We start from the raw sequence: 23,651 nt of genomic DNA, 5'->3' as shown, positions 1-23,651 counted from the left end.
TTTTTCCCCTTGTTCCTTAGTATATAAGTCTAACATTTGCCTTCCCTTTTGGCAGCTAAAAGTACTGGATTGTGCAGAGTATCATTCTGCTGGACTAGAGGAGGGGGAGCACATGTATGAGAGAGAAATTGTATGGAATTATGACAGAAGAGCCTATGCATACTCTATGCCCAGACTTTTTGCACTGCAGCGTATCATCTGCAATAAAAATTCAAATCAGTCAAACATCTCCAGCAGAAAGAATACTTATAAAACATGGATGCATCACCATAATTTTGGGCTTGCTATCAGCACCAGCAAAGAGTTGGCAGTGACATCATATATACACCCAGATGGCACTTTCATTTTACTGGCTACACTGTTCCTCACGGATTTGAAAAGGAAACCTTCCCAGGCCACGTTGCTGCAGTTTAGAACCCGTTTTCATTTGTAGTCTCTGCTACAAAAAAAATATACAAAAATGGAGAAAAATGAAAAAATAGAGCAACACCTAAATAGCCTTCCTAACTTTCCACACTCATTGTTTGCTTCACCATTTTAATTTGACTTGGTTACTAAAAGTTGGTGTTTACAGAAATAAACAACAGTATTTTAAAGCTGTTACTGTGTATTACAGTATAGCATTCTGTAAAATCCAGACTGTAGGGTCTTCAGAATGGGAACCTTGTCTTTACATCCAAAGAGGTGCATCTGTATTTTCAGTCAGTGAAAGAATAAACAATCATTATCCTCCTCTACATCCCCTTTGTTACCTTAAAACCTGACATTTTGAAATAAGTTAAGGATTGCAAATGAACAGTCTTTTCATTTATCCATTCTCTCCTGCCTTCCACAGCTCCAGCATTAACTACATTTTTCTTATCACCTATTTTGGAATAAAAGTGTGCTGCACCTGTACAGGTTTTGCACACCTCCAGTGTTTCCAGTGGCTTTGGAAAGAGGTGAGCTGCATACTCACACTGTTCGCTGGCTTCATTTCTCCATTCTACCCCCTCACACCATCTTCTTCCTTCATGTAATTTTGAACCATTTTTTCACATTTCTCACCTAATCCCTAATACCAGTCTCTCCCATCCACCCCATGGATGTGCTTTAGAAGGCTGCAGTTCACTGCTACACAAGTATGTGGAGAAGTCCTCAAGATAACCACATCAACCGAAATAGTTAATGTCGCAAGCCAAGCTAATAAAAACACAGTGAATTAGAATATAGCTACACAAGTAAAAGATACGCAGAAAAAAAAAACAGAGCTGCCCACTAATACAGCTAAAAGAGCACCAGAGTCTTGCTCCTTAATTGCAGAGGCTACTGGCAAGCAGGTTTTAGCTACAACAGATGACTCCCCTTTAGCATCCAAATTCTATGCAGACTATTATAAATCAGACTTTATTCGTTATGATGAGCTGCTATGAATTACTTCAGAATCTACAGTTAGTGTTAAGCAATATTTGTTTAAAAATGTTTGAGGGAGATCTTGTTAAAAATTCTGAGTGGTATTGGAATTTTGAGCGTGCGAGCTTGCCATTCTAAACCATTTGATTAAATTTAACCATAGGAAGCTCTTCCAAGACCTAATGAAGCAGCAATTACATCTGAAGAGGGAGCCAAGCCAAGAATTCTACCATTCCAATAGCTCTCCTTTGAACATCATGCTACAATATCTAATCTTCTCAGTTTCGGGTTTACACATACAATAAATCTCTGAGCGTTTGGATTTGTATAAAATAAATCATATAGAAAAACATTCTTTTGGAGCTTTTTTATATAAAGAGCCTAAAAAAAACTGAGATAGTTTTAAGATTTTTTAAATTAAAAAAAAAAAAAAAAAAAAAAAGAGCTGTGCATGAAACTTGATCCAGATGAATTCAAAAATGTTGCAAGTATTTGTGGGGTATGGCTGAAAAGCACATGCTGCCTCCATGCTTATTCCCCATCTTCCACAGTACTTTAATTAGAATTTTGACAAATAGTTATAACATTGAAAAGAAAAAATTAAATAAGCATAGAGTGAACGTTAACATTAAAAAAAAAAAAAAAGCTGGTCCTAGTTCTAAATTCATTTGCTTTGTCATAAGCATTTGCTCACACTTCATCATAACCACCTTCTTAGTAGCTCACTGTGTCAGTGTAAGCAGGATAAGGCACAATCCCAGCACTTTCCCTTTTGATTAAAAGGAGGAACTGTGAAAACTGGAAAATGGTTTCATTTTTCATGCCATCAGCAAATGCAGATTATTTGGTCTTTTCAGTAACATTATTATGTTGCACAAAGATGATCTGGTTTGTGATTTAAGATGTAGCTAGAGCAATCCAAGTACAGCCAAATTGATGGAGGCAATCTTGCTCTATTTCCAGTTTTCCAACATTTCTTTATTACATGTAATAGAACATTTTAGCATAATAACGCAAAATCCTTGAGATACAGAAGATGAAAAAATAATGTTGAAAAGTAATTCCTCACATCTGGCTTTCACCACATCAAGTGCAAATGGTGAACTTAAACATGAAAATACAATTTGCTCCTTTGAAAGTCTACATCCTTATCTCTTGCAAAGAACATACATTTATTTCCAGTGCCTTAAGGTAAAGACTAAGGCATCTATCACCAGAACAGTAAGTATCAGAAGGATTTGGAAGCAATATCTTCATAATGTTTCTTCGGAAGGGAAGAAACAGGGTTACTCAAAATTCATAGTGATTATTAAGTTTACATTCACACAGCAGATACGGTACCATATTATTTCCCATCAACAGTGTTCTCACCTGCTGAGAATCTCTCCTTGGTTCAAGACAGCCATTCATTACAAGGCATTAGCACTCTGCTGCACAAACCAAAGTTATGCCCCACCAGTGAACTGGGCAAGCCCGTAATACGCACACTCAGCTCACAAGGAGTGTGTTTATCTATTTTTTGAGCCCTTCATTTTGGTGATTTAATAGGCAAGCAATTTCTTACTTCAGCAGATTCTTTCTATATTATCAACTCAGGTATTTCTGGACAAATGTGTGGGTGTTGAAAAGACTCGCAAGGCTCCCCAAAGCTTTGCTGTATCAGTGGAGTATGCGCTGACAGCAGGGACTCTTTATGACAAGAAAAGCTGATCAGCTGCAAGCTTTCTCTCTTGATGAATCTAACTCTTCACCAGGTCTAAACTAAGCCTGGGGGTTTTGTGGGTTTTTTATTTCTTAGCCTTCTTTGTGGCCTGCAGAAAGTTATGAAATAGATTTTTCTAGTCCTCCTGGTAGCAAGGCCAGGTTCACATCCTGACCTCAGAAGCACAGCAGTCTGCAAAAGCCAGTCTTCTCTGCCTAACATAAAGCAAACTGCAACATGCAACATAGGGCAATATTAAGAGTGAGAAATGACAAGCATTGTATCAGCATTGGGAAGGAAAAATAATAAACCCCAGCCATATTAAAAATTCCAGCAACAACAGCACTGAACAACACAATTCTGGCACTGCAACAGTCTCCATTACCAAGGGTGGAAGCAGATATTCATCTGCAAAGAGTGCTTAGTTGGAAAGTAGATTTCAGTTACAAGTCAAAAAAAAGAAATTCTTTATCGCAGGGGATTGTTTATTTTTAGATATTTCAGCCATCTTATTCTGTAACCATTCTACTACCTTTCGGGTAGTGTAAAGTACAGGCATGTATAGACTCTCACAACGAGATGTACTAATGAAAATACAAAATAAGCCTTACAGGACTAAATCTCCTCTCAACAACATTAATGTAAATCAGTTCAATCAACTGGGGGACATTGGTGTGAAAATTGAGTGAGGAAAGAATTGGGCTCTGATGCTTTGAACGAACTGCTCAAGTATATTTTAGAAATGTGAAGGCTGTTAAACTGCAGGTTTAGGAGCTTGGAAGATAAGAGAGGTGTAAAAATGATAAATCTTATTTTCATGGTGAAATAGTATTAAGGAATCAAAATATAATCCCAGAATACATAAATACTGAAGTGGAATTTGCTACCAAAAGCATCAAGAGTTTAACATGAGTAAGAAACCAGATTCTTATCAAAGAACACAGGATTGGAATGACTCGTTCCCATTAGCATGAGTGACAGTGGTGCTTGTGCAAGTACCATGTATGGTGATGGAATATGGACTCTGAAATCTCTGTGACCTTGATGTGCAATATTTATGTCTACACCTTTAGCCTCCTGCACATAATAAGATGCAATCTTTTAGCTTTATGCAGTTCACCAGGCATTCAATTAGAAAGAGCAAATTTCTTTTTTTTTTTTTTTTGGGGCGGGGGGGAAAGAATGCTAAGCTACTTAGACAGAAGGTAGTGAATCAAAAATTGCAAAACTTGAGCTTTCAAAAATAGCCTAAGTGACCTCCTACAATACTCTGACCACTCCATCACAAGCAGGAGGCAACCCCTGTGAAGAGCAAATTCTGGCAAAGTTCTCTCTTCACAGATGATGCACAGCTTAAGCTATAATGAGTTTTTGGGTTACAAATGCTGAACGCATTAATATTCCTTGATGATAATTATCACAGTATAAGCACCTTTCCCAATGTGAGTAGCATAAAGCAACTGAAGCAGCATTTTTACTACATTTGAAACAAGCTGGAAAATGGGATTTTCTACTCTCGTAACCTGAGGTCAACATACATCAAGCTATGCATATTAAGTATGTCTACCCTATATAACTATATAGGCCTTTCCATATATTCACACACATGCATGCAATTAAACACCCTCACTTTTTGAATACTTAAACAAATATGCCACACACATGAACACGATTTCTCAAAAAAAATATAACCAACATTTTAAAGTAGATTCAAATAATTTTCAAACAGGCTACACTGGTATTTCTTCCAAAGTGAGTGATTTTTCTGTAAATAAAAACAAACAAAGGAACAGCCGATACAAATTGAAATTTTTAAAAAAATATTTATATCCATCCAAACAGAAAATAAAATTTGCAGAAAAACACTGCTTTACACCTTCAGGGGTTAAACTAACTACTATGTGCAATACTAAATATGTCTTATACCCACCAACAGTAGCCTTTATTTTTTATAGGAACATGCAAAAATACTGTTCTTCAGTGAGCCCAAGCTCTTGCACACAGGTCACAGACTAAGTAATAAACAGAAGGACTGGAGATATCCCCAGGAAACAGAGGAGCAGGAGGCTCAAGCCAGGCAGCTGAGCACCTGCAAAGCTGTCCCTTACCCGTCACTGCAGCCAGGAGAACCGCTGTGCTGCCTCTGCGTGGGGCAGGAGCACACACAACCGGGCAGCAGTAGCAAACCTACTGACTTAATAGCCAGACAGGCTCACCCAACCTCTGTAATTTACTCTTAAATACAAACAGGGGCAAAAATCTGTGAGTTATCCCAAGGAACAGATCCATCGCAACATGTATGGAACCCAAATACCTTCCAAAGACAACATGAGATTCGCTTCCTTAAATAGTATAAATAAACTTGACTGTACTTTAAGTGCAAGACATTTAATTATTATACAAGTACTTACTGAGGATTAATTAGCATACAACAAGGATATGAAACATGCAGACGTTTGTCAAAGACAGGGTTTCTAATGATTTATTATTGTTTGATTAACAACATCATGCAGCAGCTATGTTATTAAATCTCTATTTTGCATACTACAGAACCTAAAAGTGTTACCCTCAGAAGAGGGCAACAACTTGATCTTTGCTTTTCTCTCACCCCCAATCCAGAAAATGTTCACTGTTAAAAATGATGACCTGGTAAGGAGCCTTTAAGATACCACACTGTGAGTTTCAGGGTTTTTACTGAATGCTATAATGCTGTTATTCCATGCAAATAAACTTAGTGCAGCTTTCTTTTGACAAAACGGGAGTCAGCTTGAACTATTAATCCAAAAAATGAGAATCAATTCTGACGTTCTGTTGGTGTGAAATCTGCTGAACATGTTTATGACGTGTTGTCCTGCACTTCCTTTACGAAATATGCCATGCTACAACCATTTTGAGAACTAAAGCATAATTTTTACTTATGTGCTGTAAAATGTCTCGAAATCTCATTTGAATATATGGCAGGGTTTTGAGGGAACCTTTGCTAAATATTTAACAGCACTATTTGCTTATTAAATACTGTAATGTGAAAGCCATGAAAGGATGATATAAAGCGCATGACAATTTTTTTCTCTTAACATTGGTGCTCACTTTCAACACTGTACAAGCCCATTCACCAGAAGAACTGATGCACTGTAAGAAGTACTCTTTCTTATCAGAGAAATGAAGCAATGGCATCTTGCTATTATACAAATGATTAAATCCCTCCTTGGTTAATTGCATAAGATCTGTTCCTCTGCCATTAAATCTCCTCTCCATCCTCCTCACTAAAGCATCTGAATAGATCACATCTGAAAATTAAAAATGATGCAGTAAAATCAGAATGGCACAAGATATATTGCTTATATGAAAGGCAAACCTAGGGGAAAAAAGAGTCAGGTAGAGAACATGCAGCTTTGGTTTATCATACATAGAAACTGCAGGGTTGACCATTTTGTAAGTAGAAAATTGAATATGTTTCTCTGCACATTACAATGCATTTGATAACTACATAATACAGTAACAGCCATGTTAAAAATACAGATGTAAGACTGAAAATAGTCTATGAACACTGCCATCAAAACAAAATTGAAGTAACTTAGTTCACAACAGACGAGTTTCAGCAGGAATCACTGAAAAAATACTAAAATCCACAATGAAATATTTTAATATAAACTCACAAAAAAGTGCAACTCTTGGCATGGAATTGCCTGCAGAGTGTGCATTTATTCTGTAAACACTGTAACAATGATTATCCGCCCTTTCAGCTCTCAGTGGAGACTCCTGCTTTTGAAAATGTCTTGTGGTGACTTACTAAATTCAGGCTATTTCAATTAGTATTACTGCACATTAAAAATTAATTGCATTATAGAGTGAATTAAGGTTTAAATTTCAATTCTACAGTGTGTGTGCTAGAAATGACAGCTAAAAATCAATGCTCTCTGGCCCATAATCGGAAGCTTGTATGACGGAATAGTGTGGAACTGGTGTCAGTTTTAAAAGAATTGATAGTTCAATTCAAGGTGTGTCAGCTCTAATTTCTGATTTAAATGGGAATGCTACAGGGCCACCGTATTAAGTTAAAGAAGAAACTGGAGAAAAAATAAAAAATCTGCCTTGCAATGAAAAAAAAAGTGCCATCTTTATAAAGATGGAAAAAATCCAAATTACAGCTCAAAATTTGTGTTTGGTATCACTGGGGGAAAAAAGATGTTTTAATGGGATGACGACTTCATTACAGAAGAGTTACATTTTTTTCTGCATTCAGAACATGTTGTTAAAATACCACCCAGAATGGCAATTTAGGCTCCAATCCTGCAAATACTTGAGAACATATACAGACTTATTCCTGCATAAAAGGAAGCTTGTGACATCTATTCACGTGAATAAAATTGCATGAGTAATTACATGTTTTCAGGATCAGACCTTCTCATTACAGTTCTGGATGTCCGGCGGTGCCATGCAAGCCCATTTAAAACTTAAACTGACAGACGCAGACGGAGGTTCACAGCGGAGCCTATGGACCCTGTGGGGGTCACGCTTTGGGACACTTTTCTGTGTTCTAACAGTCTTGGCAAGTACAGGACCAAAGAATGCGGCCCCCAGAGCCACCGGACAGCACATTTGGGAGCCTTGATATTGTGCAAGTCATGCAAGGAGCTGTACTTTCTAGGTCCAACCCCTAGCAGAGGACCAGGGGGGATGTTGAATCCCTAAGCTACAGTGGGAGGGGTGACAGAAATGTTGCTACCAAATGTATCAAAAGTGATCAGGTATCAGGCTACAGAGATGAGTGTATATTGGAATGGACAACCGTTCTTTGTACCTCCAGTAAGTATATCTGCTCCAGTCTTCTGAGCTGCCCCCTTTGTTTTAGAACACAGGACAATTTCTTTGCCTCCATACACACAAAATAAATCATTATCCTACACTTTATGGTCTGACAAATCAGTTAAAACTTGCCTGCATGGATGAAGGCTGCTTCTTCTACAACTAAAGCAAAAATCTGCACTCTTACCTTGCTGAAGCCAATGTGCAGACATTGCCACTGTAGCTTGGAATGATTTTTGAAAAGAAAATGTCTTTATTAAAATATTTGTTATCTTCACAATAATAATAATTTTTCTTACTTGTGCGAAATTGGATTTTGCAGAGGGTTCCTAGAGATCATGGGTGATAAATTGACACCACTTCTATAATTCTTCCTTTGAATGTGAACACAGTGCCAAAAGGAAAGGAAACAGCTCAAGCAAAATCACTCTTACACTGTTCTCTGTTGTAAAATGTATGGGGAATAGCAAGAAGGTAAAAAGCATGTTCTACTTGTTATAAATCTAGTATTGTTCCGGTCTGAAAATGGTTAGCAAGCAATGTCTGTCACTTCTATCAGCAACAAGTTTTTTTTTTTTAAGAGCAAACGAGGAAGAACACCGCAAGTCTAGTCAACAGACCAAGCTGGTATCACTAAAGTATTGCAAAGCCACCCAGGATACCAGAGCCTGGAACTGAACAGTCATCAGTGTGTACCTAAGAGCCAAGTTGATGTCCAAAATGTTTTTAAAGATCCCCTGTGCTGCATGGATGTCCAACAGCAAGTTTGGTGTCAGGAGAGTAAAGAAGATGGGTTGTAATAACAACAATAAAAAAATAATCTGGTGCAAATAGACCCCACGGTGTAGTAGTCTTCCCTGTGCAACAATCACCCTTCACTTCAATTTAGTGAAGTTGCCTCATTACAATACAGCATACAAAGGGGGCAATATTAAGGCACACTATTTAAAGCTACAAGACCTGTGGTGCCAGCTATAGCTGGTATGGAATCACAACTATAGATTCAAAATAAGGTAATTTCAGCAGAGAATACTGAAAAATTAAAACTCTCCCAAAGGTGCAGAAGCGTGTCATTTTTACAGGACTTACCTGAATGCCACAGTAAGCGATTGACGCTAAAGACTGACAACACATTTTATAGTGTGGACCCACAGACTTGTTACAAAACCACAGCAATAACTGGTTGCAAGTTAATGACAGCCAAGAAAGATGAAAGAATGATGAAAGAATTCAACTGGTTTAGGTAAGGGGGAAAAAATCATGTTTTCATATGACAGCAGAAACTGAGAAAGAGATTTGTGCAGAGTACAGGACCTGCAGAGTAGAGGAAGCAACTTTCAGAATTGCACTGACAAAGGACAAATTCTGAAGTGGAATAAGCCAGTGTTATTGACTCAATAAAGCCATCATAATTTCTGTTAACTCTCCTGTTAGCTGGTTCTGATTGGAGAAGAAATAAAGGAAAATTTCTGTTGTGTGGAACAGGTGATGTCAAGAATAGAAATCAGCTGGACAGCATCTGCGAGGAGTGGTAATACAGTAAAGGAGGAACAATTTTTTTTTTTTTTTTAAATTGCACTCCGAAATGGATAGGAAATATGAACCAAATTTGGGAGCTCTAAGGCAATGAGCAGAATTCCCCATTAGCCGAGAGATAATAAAAAACACAAATGACTTAATAGCTTGCTATTTACAGCATTACAGTACTTTTCCTTCTGAATGTACATTAACTAATTTGTCTTGAAAAATCTCTGTGGCTAAGTACTGTCTCCATTTCACATTTCAATGACTTGTTCTAGGCTAGTGAAGAAGTAACTGGGAATGCTGGAACCATCACAGACTTGCACCCATTCTGATTCGTGTTTCGATATTCTGAAGTAAAAGTTGTCTTTGTAGCATGTCAAGCAAAGATGTGATAACAGGACTTGGAAAAAAAAAAGAGTTCCCCTTCCAAACAAGAAAGGAGAATGCCATACAGCAAAGGAGAGACAGAGACCATGAAACATGATGCAAAAATTGACTTTTAACATTTTGTGGGAGATAATACTGGAAGAGAACTTAGAATCAAAGAGCCTTCCAAATCTGCAGATGGGAAGGAACATTTAAGAAAAAAAGGAGAGCTGCACTGTACTGAGAGTGTTTTTCTTGACAGGGAAGAGAACTTCTCCTACTGAAGCTTTAGGTTAAAGGAGACAAAGAAAATTACCAGCCCACAGAAAGACTGGCCTGGAGGACCCATTGCAATAGTTGAAAGAGATGCACATGCAGCACAAAAGCGGCAGTTGATGTAAAATACGATAACCTAGGTGACATATCATAGAAATTAGAGTCCTATTTTCTGTCACCTAATTTATTCCCATGCACCGCCATGAAGGATTTTTCCTAGCGGTACAATTCTGGTCTGTACTGCTAGGCATACTCCATCACTGGTGCAAATGCAGCAGGTAAAAGTAGCGAATTTTTCCATTATTAAAAAGTATCCCTAAGATTATGTTTTCTAGGTTAGCTCTCTGCCCAAGCCTATTTATTTTATTTTTCACTTATTTGTTTTTATTTTTATAGTTTACATTTTAGCTTTCTTTTTTTAATCTCAGCTATATATATATAACCTCCAAAGAGGTTAAAAATACCATCCCCGTTAAATTTGACTTGAAGAATAACAGCACACAAGGAGTAGTGTGGGTTAAAAGTTCAGATTTGGCAGGGAAATGTCACTCAGCTGAAGAGATGAGTATTTAACTGCTCTCTGGTGAAAATTGGTTTTGATTTGATCATGTTATGACAGTTCGCAAATCACACTTTGCACTAAGTGATATTTGGGTTAGGCTTTTTAACCAAACTTCGAAGGAAATAGAAGGCTGCATTGATTCTGAATGTCTAACTGAAAGAGGTAGTAAACATCAACATCTCCCAAATTGCTCAATAAATTACACAGTGCTCTGCAGGAGTCTCATATGGGTGACTTGGTGTAGGGGGGATTTTTTTGCACAGCTATCTAATGTCTTGGCACTCGCATAGGTGTGCAATGAAAAGCAATGAAGCCAGAAGAACAGTGGGTTCATTGTGAAGGTTGCCTGTGAGAGGATTGGGGAAAAGAGTGCCTAGCCAAACAGCTAGATATTAAGAATATACCACTGAGGTCCTGAACTGCAACACACTAATAAAGTGCTGTGTGAGAGAAAATTTGAATTGTATGGCTAGGCACTGGAAAAAGAAAGCCAAAGTAGGATTTTAGAGGCATATCCTTAACACTGGTCACTGTACATGTGTTTTATGATTGCTTTTGATAATAGAAATAAACTATTCCTTTTATCATTCAGTCTAATCCAAACATGAGACTGGTACCTTTCATCACAACCACAGTGAATGAGGCAGTGTTTTGAACTAAGCTTTGTCCATTGCACTGTGAATAGCTTATCCTGTAAAGTCTCTTGGATAAGTACCATATATATCAGATTATATTCATGTAATAAAATTAATGCGTTATGTGGCTTTGCACCTTTGAGCAACAGGTCTCCTTCACTATGCCCACTGCTTCATTTCCTCTGGGGCTTCTCCTAATGCCCTGACTTGCCCAGTGTATTCAAACAGTGACTTAGTTAAGAAAAAAAAATATGCCAAAAGGAATGTTTTTTTCTTTCTTTCTATCTATTCCCTAAATTTATCTCTATAACTGCATTAGTTTAAGGTCACATGACAGAATTACTCAGTTCTATCCCACGGATATGTTGGTGTAATGGTTTTATTTGTATGTTTCACTAAGAGGGTATATAATAATTTCTTCACAGTCGAGAATCCTGAGATTGAACTTTAAGGGTTTGACAATTTCTTGCATGGAAAATTTAGATTCGGGAATATTTACACTTCACACTTATAAATTAGATTGATTTTTTTTTTTTTAATTATTCCACAGACATGCGCACCCGGTTTTCTGGTTGCTGAAGCAGCTGTCTTACAAGCTAAAGGACATGACAGATAGTTCAGCTTACATATACACATGCATACACCCATGCATAGAAGAGGGTGCATTCAATCACGAAACAGCTTGTATTTGAAGTAGGTATCACCATTTTACTTTACTATTAATTTTCCACTGTCTCTACTTAAATAAAGTAACTACATGTGAAAAAGAATGTGCAGGAGTATCTTTTGAGCATTTGAGGCATGCAAAAAATAAGGATTTTAACATAAATATCATTCAAAGATCCCATAACAGCTGAATTGAAAGTACTGCTTATTGAAAGTGTGGTGGTAGCTCGACTGCTATGCTGAGGAGACTGAAGGAGTTACTTTCCTCAGTAAGGATCATTGAGAGTGTCACCGGTTAATTCCTGTTCTATGCTCCTCATTAGCATTACTCTCAAGTTTCTGGTTATCATATCCGAAATATTAAGACATAATAAGTACGAAGGTGCAGATAATTGGATATTAACCAGAACATACTTGACTGGGCAGGAGGTAGGGCCTTGCTTAAACTAATCCTGAAATGTATTAATCACCAATTAATGAATGGGTTTCAAATTCATTTTCTATTATAGAACACCTCTGAGTATCTAAGCTTTTTCTAATAAAATGAGTTGGAATAACAGGATAGGAATAGGAAACACTCCAATTTGAGGCTGGTTTGAATTAATTCCCAGTAGCTTGTTGTTAAGTTCAATGAAAACAATAATCCTAGAATGAGTGACTTCATATATATTTTATATATATATATATATATAATGTATATATATAACAGCACTTGTAGGTTCTATTTGCAGTTGCAAATGGTGATACAGAGGCTAAATTCAGAACAGAATTCAGTTCACCAGAGTACTGCTATAGCCCTATCTATACTTCTTCAGAGCAAATATAGCTCATTAGGATGAACAGTGTAATATCTGCATCAGCTTTAGATGGATGTTGCCAATTAATGATTTTCAGTGTGGAGACAGATACACACATATGTCAGCTTCTGTAAAAGGCTGTCTCTCCAGCCCTGCACAAAATGTGGTCCACGCCAGTCCACTCTGATAATTCAGGTTCTTGGAGGGTGGAAGAATAATGGTGAAAAGGTAGAGATTATGTTAAGATCCAGTTAAGAAGCCTAGCAGGGAGGGAGTGGGTAGGGAGAGTAAGAGAGGGTGTTGTTAAGCTCAGAAGCTCCAGTTTTGAACAACCTTGGTGATTTTGCACTAAGCAGGCACCTTAACCAGCATTCCTAACTAGCTTGGCATGGTTGTACTTTCCTCAACTAAGAGGGCAACACCACACAGTTGATCTCTAAGCAACAGAAGTTTTTGTTAACTGGATGTATTTAAAATCCATAAAGAAATGCAAAAAAACAGAATAAAAAAATCTCAATTATTTTCCGGGGCAGAGGAATGTGGGGTTTTTTTTTTGTTTGTTTGTTTTGTTTTGTTTGTTTTTTTTTTTAATGTAACGTTCTTACATATCCAGGATAATTTTTAAAGGGATACTTTAGCATTTTCATTATTTGAAATAGGTGCCTACTATCGCATCAGGAAAAAACCATCAGAGATCCTTATTGTTACTAATGAATAAAATTATAAGAGATATGGCTGAAGTACTATTATTCTCCTTTCTCTCTTCTTGTTGTCCTTAGTTTTATTTACATTGCTGTGAATTGCAAGTAAACCAATATTATCCATCTCTCTGTTTTTTCCCTAATTTGTTGACTTTAATTTTAGTAAGTCTTAAATAAGTGCTTACTGAAGATGAAGTAAGATATGCAAGCAAGTAGTCCTTTTATCAACAATTTTGCCACAGAAACACACAAACATTTCAATGGCTCTTCATTAGCAAACAAATCAACAAGTGATATTTTAATGCATGACTTTATTCCATCTCTGTGGGGACTGTAGTTGAGAGTGTGATGTACAGTACAGAGAAAGGAATCATCAGCCACAATGTCCCAGGGCTCTATCCATTGAGGACTTCTCAGCCTCTGCTTAAAGAGTGCATTTAATTGACTGATAGACAGTAGCGTCTTTGTTCACAGAAGACAGCGAAGTAATGGCAGCTTGAAAATCGTACCATCTACAGGATCTCCTGAGACTAGTAACAGGGGGATATGTGTCAGGAATAAATAAATAATCTAATTATTAAGCCACTTCCTGTCAAGTTAACTCCAATTTGTTGGCTTTTGAAGGCAACAAAACGAGGCATTTTTCCTCATTATGCTTCTCTTTTTATACCACTGGTAATCACAGGCGGATTAAAGGGTGCCTGATTGGTTTTTTTGTCAAGGAACTGAGAAGCAGCCAACAGTACAGAAAAACAGAGTTGGGGTTAGAAGAAATTTCATGCTTGTCTCCTTTCCAGCTCCCTAACAGCCCACACTGCTGCCCCATACAGTGCTGCCAGCTGTACAGCAAATGTGTGCCCCTCCAACGGCGGCGTACCAGGCCACAGGCTCCATCCTGAGAGCTGTGAGATACCTTGCAATCTTGGCAGGTAGCTACTGCTGTCATAGGCATAATTCTAAAGGTGACCTACGAAACCCCGTCAGCTCACCAAATGCAACAATATGAGCAGCTCAAGTTCGACACCCACTCTCCATATTGGCTTCTTTTGTTTCTCTTCCTGCGCTCGCATCGGAGGGAGAAGCCTCGGGATGAGCCCCCTTGAAGAATCGGAGGTTTCCCTGCCCGGAACAGGGGCGTTTTTGAAAAGCAGTGGTGAGGCTGCCCTCGGTGCTGACAGCTAAATGAGGCTATAGGAATGTGCTACGGCTACTGATAAAGCCCGTGATGCAAATGGTCAGCAGCAAAGAACAAAAGGGAAGGCTGACACCCTGCCATTAATTCAGCCCGTGGTGCCTAAGTATTATAATATACACAGTATATCACTGCCATGGCTCGGAGGAGAATCTTACAGCAGGTAGAGGGAAGGGAACAACTTTGACACTGCCTGGCACTGCCTTCTGACAGCTTCCCCTTTGTCGAGTGCTATTCCTACCACAGGCATTTTTGCAGGAAACATCCAAACCTCCCATGCATCTTGCTTCATTTCTTTACAGAATGAACTCCAGCCTGTACTGCATTTTTAGATGCTCCTTCTATTATTATTATTATTATTTTATTATTACTACTACTACTAATATTATTTATTAATAAGACATTTTCATTCTATCTTAAAATTTTTTCAGTCCAAGGTTCAACATCCCCTCCCCTCAACCTCCCCCCAAAAAAAGGGTTCATAGATGTTTGTAAACTGTGTCCTGGCTGAACCATTAGTGTTTTTAAAAGCCCAGAGAGACTTTCCTGAAAGCTGTCTCAAAAAGCAAGCAGCCGTTCCTGCTTCAAACCCCTGAAAGGAAGCACCATCTCCAAGCAGAGCAGCTCGGTCAGGGAAAAGCTGCCACCCAGGGACCAGGGGTGGCAGTGATGGGGCACCCATGGCCCAAACAGGTGACACACAGAACCTGCAGCCCAGTGAATGGTGCTGCTCCAGTGTGTTTACAGCTGCCTTTGCCATTTCCAAATACATCTTGAATTTTTTGTTAAATTGCGCAGATAATTAAAGCCTCCTCATATTTACAGTCTGCTTCATTGGTACCATGAATTCTGTTTTCAGTTACTGTCTGCAAATTCCCTCCCCGCACAATTTCATACTAAGCAATAACACTTCATTTTACATAAGTTTTATCTGATGTCCCCATACAGAGCTGCCAGCTGTACAGCAAATGTGCAGCTCTCAAACTGAGGCCTACTAGGCCACAGGCTCCATCCTGAGATCTGTAAGGCACCTTGCTGTCATTGGCAAGCGTTCCCTGCTATCGCCGCAACCATCGCTCCACACCACACACAACTTAAAATCATCTGATTATTAGAATTTGTGGTCCACACTCCATTTTATCCTTTATTTAATCTATCCCCAGATCACACATTTGTTTAAATGTTTTGGCTGGTTTACAAATCATGCAGCCATCTGCACAGTAGGTGTGACACCATTTTTTAGACAAAAGTTACATTACAAAACAACAAAGATAAAGTCATTTGAAATGCTTTGGTGTTTGTTATTCTGCCTGGTTTGCTTGGACCAACTCTAAGAAATAAATAGAATTATCTGCGTAAATCGATGAACATCTATGAAAAACAACACCCAGCAGAACACAGAGCTTGCTCCATTACCTACGTTAATATCATGACAGCTGAGAAGAGATGACCTGGCCCACTTCTCATCTCTCCTGTACAGATGGCTATTAAAGAGAAAGTATCCCTTTTGTATGGTCCATGCAGAAACCCTTTATGGGCTTTTCAAATAAGCCAGCATTGCCCACAGGAGAGTAGCTTCCTGTTAGTATTAAACAGCCCAGATTTTGTCTATTTTGTAACCTAGCTGCTCACGAAATAAACCTACGTTTCCTCAGATTTAATTCCAAATGCTGGTTTTCCTGGGTATTTCAATTACACCTCCTCATTTTGCAGAGAAGGTGACCAAGTTTCCTCTAACTTTTTACTTGCCAGCTCTGCCTATAAACAGGAGATTCCCAGGCATCCAAATGATTTCCTGATGCTAAGATGGTATGATCCCTCTCTTCACTATAAATTGACAATTTCCATTTCTTACTACTTATTAAACCAGTGAAAAAGGACAAACAAAAGGAAGTCTTTACCTCCTTTCTCCTCTAGTCTGTAGATCCATATCTTTGGATTCTTTATCTCCAAATCTCTGGCAAGGGGGACTTCACAACATCAGATTTACTGCAGAGTGATTAAACTGACGTTCTGAAGATGTATTACTTGAGGCCAACATGGTGCAACAAGTATTAGTTGCTCAGCACAGCTTTCTCCGTAAGTGAAAGGAAAATCCTGGGGTTTAATGACTTTAGGCATTAGACAAATAACAGAATGTGTGAATGCTGCATGCTATTACAACCAGACAAAAATTTTCTTGGGCTGATTTCCAGAAAGCTGATTGAGGTATTTCCTTTGTCTTGACATCAGTGATGTTGTCCACATGTACTGTAATGTACACTGCACAAATATGAGGCAAATAAGATGATTTATTTTTATAGGTTTATTATGCATGCAGTTAATACATGCATAATGCAAACATGCACATCCACGCAACGCTCAAGCATATATACATATTATATATACTTATATCACTGTCACTGAAAAAAACAAAAATCATGACCTGCACTAAAATGTGTCTTTACATCTTCTAATGGTTGCATACTACTTGCTATTGTAAAAAACAGCTGTAAAATTTCTTTGCACAGAAATTAAAATGTTACGTCTCATTTTCTAAATGCTCTTCTTTTTAAAATACAATTGTTTCAGCATAGGTTTGTTTACTTGGTGTTTGATGAAGTATTTGCTGGTGTAAACTAGAATTCTTCTTGTCAACTGCAAGATTGCTTCATCCTGTTTTCCCATTTGCTTTCAAACTTCAGCGCTTGGCACCTTTTTTCTCCTTTCCCTTCATTTCCTTCTCCTGCTCACACCTGCTACCTCCCTAAATGCTACATAACATCCTTCACTCAAAAACAAGCTGTTGTTTACTTAACAGAAATTATCTATTTAATAACTATCAAAAGTTGTGTTTCAAAAAGGTTCTGAATCTTGACCATGACACCCTTCCCCTTTGCTCCCCAACTCTTCAGAGGGGTACTGGTTCTTGCTATGACACTGGGACTTGCTTCCTTCATCGACAAAAGTATCAGCAAACTACAAAGACTGTGGCTGTTTCCCCGCTTTATCATTCTCTTTGTCAGCCTGATCAGTCCTCAATGGTAAATGTGCTGCTCTGTTGTGCACAGCCAGCGGCTCGCAATTTGCTCACTATGTTTCATGAGACAGTTGTTTGTGGCTGTTTGGAACACATTTACCTCTTTGGGGATTTATGCGCTAGTTGCAATGCCAACCTCCATAGTGATAGAAATTTCTTTCTAACTAAAATAGATAATTAGAAGCTGGTAATTATTGGTCAAGAATTATCAGAGTGAAAAAAATTAAGCTCTTCATAAATAGTTCTTGGCAATGTCATCTCTTTACATTATCTCATGCCTAACAGCACTTTACTCAGAGCACTTACAAATTTACACTACTGCTGTTGAGCCTCATAATTTTATATGGAGTAATTCCTTTCCTGAGATAAATGTGTCCTAGCTCCTCCAATTTTGAGCCATGCTGCACGTGTGCAAAATCCTGGGCAACTGCTACAGCAACTGTTTAGTCTATTTACACTGAACTGCCTCAGATACTACAGATGTAAAGGAATCACTCAAAGATGAAACAATGTTTAGCTTGTCTGCTTAAAATAACAGAGAAAATAATAGGCGGAGCAGTGGAGTTCAGCAAACAGAACACAAACAACGGCAGACTCTTTTTCTACTCTCTCAGGTCAAATGCCAACTGTAAACTATGCGATGAAAACAAAAGGATGCCAGAAAGCCTCTTTTCCACAGACACCATGCAGAAATACAATTCCATAGACATCTAGAAAAAGAATTTTCTCAAAGAAAGCTGCTAAAGATGCTATGTATTCCACCCAGATGGAAAAGCAGAAGGAGGGTGACTGAAGAATTACCTGCCAATACTTCCTAAACCCATATGAAGCACACCTGGATTTATTTTTCCTCCTTTCCCACTCAAAAGCTGGAAATTGTTTTCCCCACAAATTTCAACACATGCTCCAATATCCAGGTCTTCATTCAGCAATCATCCTTACCAATTACCCAAACAAAGGTACATGCTTACATCTAGGTCCAAAACAATGCCAAAACACAGGGCCTATTCAAAAACAAACCATAGTTTGCCTTGATTTCAGTCTTCTAGCATCCCCTAGCCTAAGCCTGAATCAGTGTGCAGTTTAGGCAAACACAGGTGTTGTTTGATGAAGCACAGTGTCTAGAAATGTGTGGACAGATTTGGCAGTCAGAAGTCTTGAAGTTTAGCTCACTTAACCCAAGCAAGGAATTCTACTTCTATGCCTCTTTGTCCTGATCCACTGAATGGAAAAGGCTTACTGCCCCGTCCTCCACAACAAAGATGTTGTGAAGATTTGATTAAAGGCTGCAGAGCAGTTTTAGAATGGAAAGTTCTAGAAGTAATGAACATGTAGTTTACTGGGGAAAGCTACACCTATGACATCTTTTGAATAGATAACTTGTATAATAATGAATGTAAATTGCATTGTTGTAAAAGATACTTAAGGTTACACTTCACTGGGTCATTGGCAGATTTTATTTTCCATTAGGTGGCATAATCCCTCTTGTTGAATTGATTGAAATGTATAATAAAAATCTGTAAAAATGCTATATACCCTCCTAACAAAGAAGAGTAAGAAGCTTTTCAAATAGCCTCTAATCCCTCTTCCCCTGCTAAATGTCTAGTTGAGATTATATTTGATTAGACAAAAACACACACATACACAACCTAAAAATACCTACCCTCAGTGGAGCTATTTTAGCCAACAAAGTAATTCCAGTTGCCTTATTTAAAAGTCTAAGTTTCACACTGGGGTTTTATAAGCATAGCTTTGCCTCAGTGACCTTCCATAATGCAACTTCTCTCAGTGGATGTTAGCAACATGAACTCAGCTTACATCCCAGGATCATGTTCAAGGGGCACAGTAATTAGATGGGACCCCATCAACTTTTCTAGGCTCTCAAACTGCATCGCAATAGTGAGTAGCAACTGTTTCCCTCAGCTGGCTGAGCATTGTCTCTATCAGTGGTTCCTACTCATTTCAGAGTGAGTTTGGTTGATGACTTCCCACTTTCACATCTGTCCCATGTCCCAGCTGCTTCCCTTTTTCTCTCTTCCCTGAGTTATGATTATGGAGTCCTTCAGGTAAGAAAACACTACATCCATCAATAACCACAACACAGATAATGGGAACATTTTACTGTGAGAGGAAATAACAGTTCCTGACACAGTGCAATGATGTCTGTAAAGGCATTTATTGCCCCTTCATTTGATCTAGGGATTATCACATTATCGACTTTTAACTCCTCCCTTGCCACATTATCTTCCCCCTCCCTTGCCTACAAACTCTTTTCTTTCTCTGCATCTTCCCAAAGCTTTCTTACTTTCCTTACCCCAGAGGATCAAAGACACTACATCCTGTTCTGCCAATCTCCTACTAGGAAATCAGGGCAAGAAGACAGATTTTATCAGATATACGTAAAAAGGGAGGGACCAATGTCTTTAGGAAACTTTTTTTTTTTTTTGGTTTGGTTAATGTGCTGTGTCAACAAGTCAATATTCACTCCAGTGTTTCATCTAATATATTTTTCAATCTACATATTGATATGCATGCAGACAACTATTGGTATATATTATATCTATTCACAAAACTGTGTTTGTGTGCATGTTTTCTGTATTATGTGTGAATACTATAAGTCTACCTACAAATACATATAAACTAAGGCTAATTTTAAACAGCTTGATGTCACCCCTTGAACCTTTCTCTCTAGACAGAACACGGTCTTGGAAAAAGGCTGGCAAACAACGATATAAATTAAAGGGGAAGAGGGGAGAGTAAAATTAGAAAGATAGCTAAGGAAAAATCCAATTAGTGGTGAGAAGACTAACAGAATTGGAGAACAGAAATTATTTTTCCCTGTGCTTCAATTCCGAGGTCACATTCAAAACTCTCCAGAACGGTGACAGTCCTTTCACTCCACCCCAACACAAAATCCCCTCGCATTTGCTTAATCGAGGCTACATCATTAGGAGCTGCACTGTTAAGTCTGGCAGTGCAGATAAGAATCTTCCACTGAACACGGATTACCACACGCATGACCGGCAAATCTCTCTGCATGTTTTGCAAGCTCCTTTATTTCACTGGGAAGATTTTATATTAAGCACGTTTAAATCTGTGTCACTATGGTTATGTCATGAAGTAATATCATGCATGATTAGATAGAACACAGACAAAACAATTTAATATTTTTTTAGAAGACTCTCTTTCTCATTCAACCTCTTCCAGCTTTTAGAAATAAAACACTGGCAGTTAATAGCTCAGTTTAAGAAAACATGCCTTTTTAGATCTGCAGGCTGAAGCCAGCTAAATGGATTTGTCCTGTTTTACTGACTCTCTCCTCATTTTGCTCCTCACATTCTGACCCTTTAATAAAACTCACACAGAAAACAGAGGGAAAAAAAAAAAAATCTCAGTATTTCATTAAATAAGTGAGCTCCTATTCTGAAAATGTGAGGCACTTGGGAAGTGGGTGGCAAGCAAACACATCATCAATTCCATCCCTTATACACAGTATCCATATTCCTGGTCACATTTCAGTATCACTGTATGCGACAATTAAGAACATGTCAAACACTGGAGTTAAACAAAACAGCAGAAATGGTGTGTGCTGTTGTTAGTAGTATTCTACTTTTAAATTCCACGTTACTGATACAGATTGAATACTGTGAAGCAGTTCAAATTATCTCGTACCCAAAGACACAAACTATCAAAATTAAGGATTAATCCAACAGGTAAATCACTTTGCCCCTTTACAAAATCAGTTTTTCCCTTCCATTTATTATTTTTTTTGAAAAATATATAAAATTTTCACGCTCTAAATGTATAACAACTTAAATAAAGTACCCAGAAAAATGGGCTATTAAATTTTGGCAGGTAACTTTCTTTTACACTGCATCCAAATTGCTAAGTATTCATGGAAGAAATCTGCATGTTACCTTGAAAGAAAAAAAAAACGTTTAGCAGCAAACTAAGAATTTTCAAATTACAAAATGAAAAGAAAAAAAAACAAAACCCGAGCAAATGATCTTCTGCTGGATATGTAATTACTGGCTTCCATACCATATTGTTTGGTCATTGCTTTGCATACTTTTCTGTTATAGCAAGAAAACCAGCTTAAGGAATCCAGGAGAAATTTAGCAAGAAAACCAGCATAAGGAAACCAGGAGAAATCAATGGTATTCATCTCTGCTTTGAAAAGTCAAATTTGGAAAGGAGACTAAAAAAAAAATAAAATAAAAACACCAAACAAACAAACAAAAAAACAACCAACAAGGCAATCCTGTCAATGTTATCTTATTAGTGGGCAAATGATGTGCTTGATAAATTTAATTGGTTGATAGAACTCTTAGTGCTATTACTGAGTGGTTACCAAATTGAAAACATTATGGGTAAACCTAGGGGAATCAGCAAATAATAGGAAGATATGAATATCAAAGAAAAAGCAGCTTTTGTTTTATTCCAATTTACAACTGTAACAGCTTTGTAAACATCAGGATTCAGGAATCCTAAAAGACTTTTTTTAAATGCTTGTACCTTAAAGAGTGGATTCCATTACTGTATACTACAATTCCTTATTGTTTCAAATAAATTATAGTATTTAATTGTATACAGATACACTCAGGATTTTTTTCCAGACTGCTCAAACATAACAAACAATACTTTTTTATGGCCATTTGAATTATTTATGTTTCCTAATGACAAAAACTCACCAGTTTTGATTTTGGTACTAAGGTGCTTGAGAAGTACACAGTAGTGTCATTACCATAATAACTTCTGAAATTAAAACCTGTCTAAAACTCTACGGAAAGCTAACATCCAGTTCATTAACCATTCCTGTTAGTTTGTTTTCAATAATGCAAAAATGATTAGAAGTTTAATTTGCTAATCACCTGTGTTTTGACTGGCAGTGGATATATAATTCTCTGCAGAAGTCTAAACTAGCCCTTGCAGAAAATAAAATATGCTAAGGCTTTATCAAGTCTAATAATATGAATAGAACAAAATCAAAATCAATCATGCCTAGATTAATCATTGATGGATCCACAATTAATTTCTCCTTAACTCTATTTAATTTTAGAGGCAATGGTGATCATGAGTAAGAGAAATGGCTATCTGTCTTTGAGAAGTTTTAATGCTTCACTTACCAATCATGTGGTTTGCAACATGAACTTGGATATCCCATTCATTGTAGAAAACCATCTGACATTTGATGCACTGGTAGGTCTTCTTCTAAAGAAACAAGGGTAGATAAAATTTATTGAAACATACAATTGGAATATTTTCATTATAACTCAAAATACCAAGTTCACAGTGGTCATTTAAAGCTCTCCAGCAGTGTTTTCATTAAGGCTTCATTATTAATATTAAAAAACAATACTCTGCAGGTTCTGTACTACCTTTTAGCTGAGTTTTCTGAAACTCTGTAGAGGTATTTTTTTTGTCAGCTTCCTAACTCCATTGACAGATCAGTATTGCTAGAACACCAGCATTACTCATGGAAGGCAAAATACAATGAGGATATGGGGGATGTGAGCCAAACAACACTGAAATCAACGCAAATCCTTCATTTTATACCCATGGATTAGACCCACTACAGGGCAGGGAAGAAGCCCAGGAAAGAACACAGAAATAGTAAATCTGCTTCCCTCTCATTTTCAGTGGGGCTTCAGAATATTGTCTGCATCACACATTTTAAATGGTCCATCAGGTTGCCATTTTTCAAAGAGGAAAAAAATCTCACCTAGTCTGGACAAACAGTTACTGTATTGGGGTAGCTGCTTAATATCTATTGGGAAGCCTATACTAAAAGTGCGAAGTCTGACTGGAAATTAGCCAGAGAGCAACTCTTCTGGCCACATTAAACTGCTCTTGAATTACTTAAAAATTGTGGTGTATACAGACCAAATTTCACTATAAACCAGGAAATGCATTACTCTGCTCTCTTCAGTGCACAGGACAAGTTTTTCATTTCTATCTTGATGTCTTTTAAAAAATATCTGTTCCTTCACTTTTCTACAAGATATACTACTTG

At 37.7% G+C, this 23,651-nt stretch overlaps 1 protein-coding gene and 1 long non-coding RNA gene across 8 annotated transcripts in view; one reads left to right on the top strand and one right to left on the bottom strand.

The window, feature by feature from the left end:
- Positions 1-1,654, top strand: part of LOC114059298 — a 5,340-nt gene extending 3,686 nt beyond the window's left edge. The window contains exons 2-3 of the long non-coding RNA XR_003571637.1: positions 836-941; positions 1,556-1,654. This is a non-coding gene — a long non-coding RNA (uncharacterized LOC114059298). The remainder of the gene's footprint in view (positions 1-835; positions 942-1,555) is intronic.
- The window catches only part of ZNF521 (zinc finger protein 521), a 235,415-nt gene that overhangs the window by 98,996 nt on the left and 112,768 nt on the right, over positions 1-23,651 (bottom strand). For all 7 annotated transcript variants that reach the window (XM_027887566.1, XM_027887568.1, XM_027887562.1 and 4 more), the window contains one exon: positions 22,765-22,849. In XM_027887566.1, the coding sequence (XP_027743367.1) occupies positions 22,765-22,849 (85 nt within the window). The remainder of the gene's footprint in view (positions 1-22,764; positions 22,850-23,651) is intronic.

The sequence above is a fragment of the Empidonax traillii genome, unplaced genomic scaffold, assembly GCF_003031625.1.
Source record: "Empidonax traillii isolate 1590-97213 ecotype Southwest subspecies unplaced genomic scaffold, ASM303162v1 scaffold215:size2007263, whole genome shotgun sequence".
Taxonomy (NCBI): Eukaryota; Metazoa; Chordata; class Aves; order Passeriformes; family Tyrannidae; genus Empidonax; species Empidonax traillii.
Note: the sequence above shows the minus strand (reverse complement) of the source record. Positions and strands in the feature narration are given on the sequence as shown.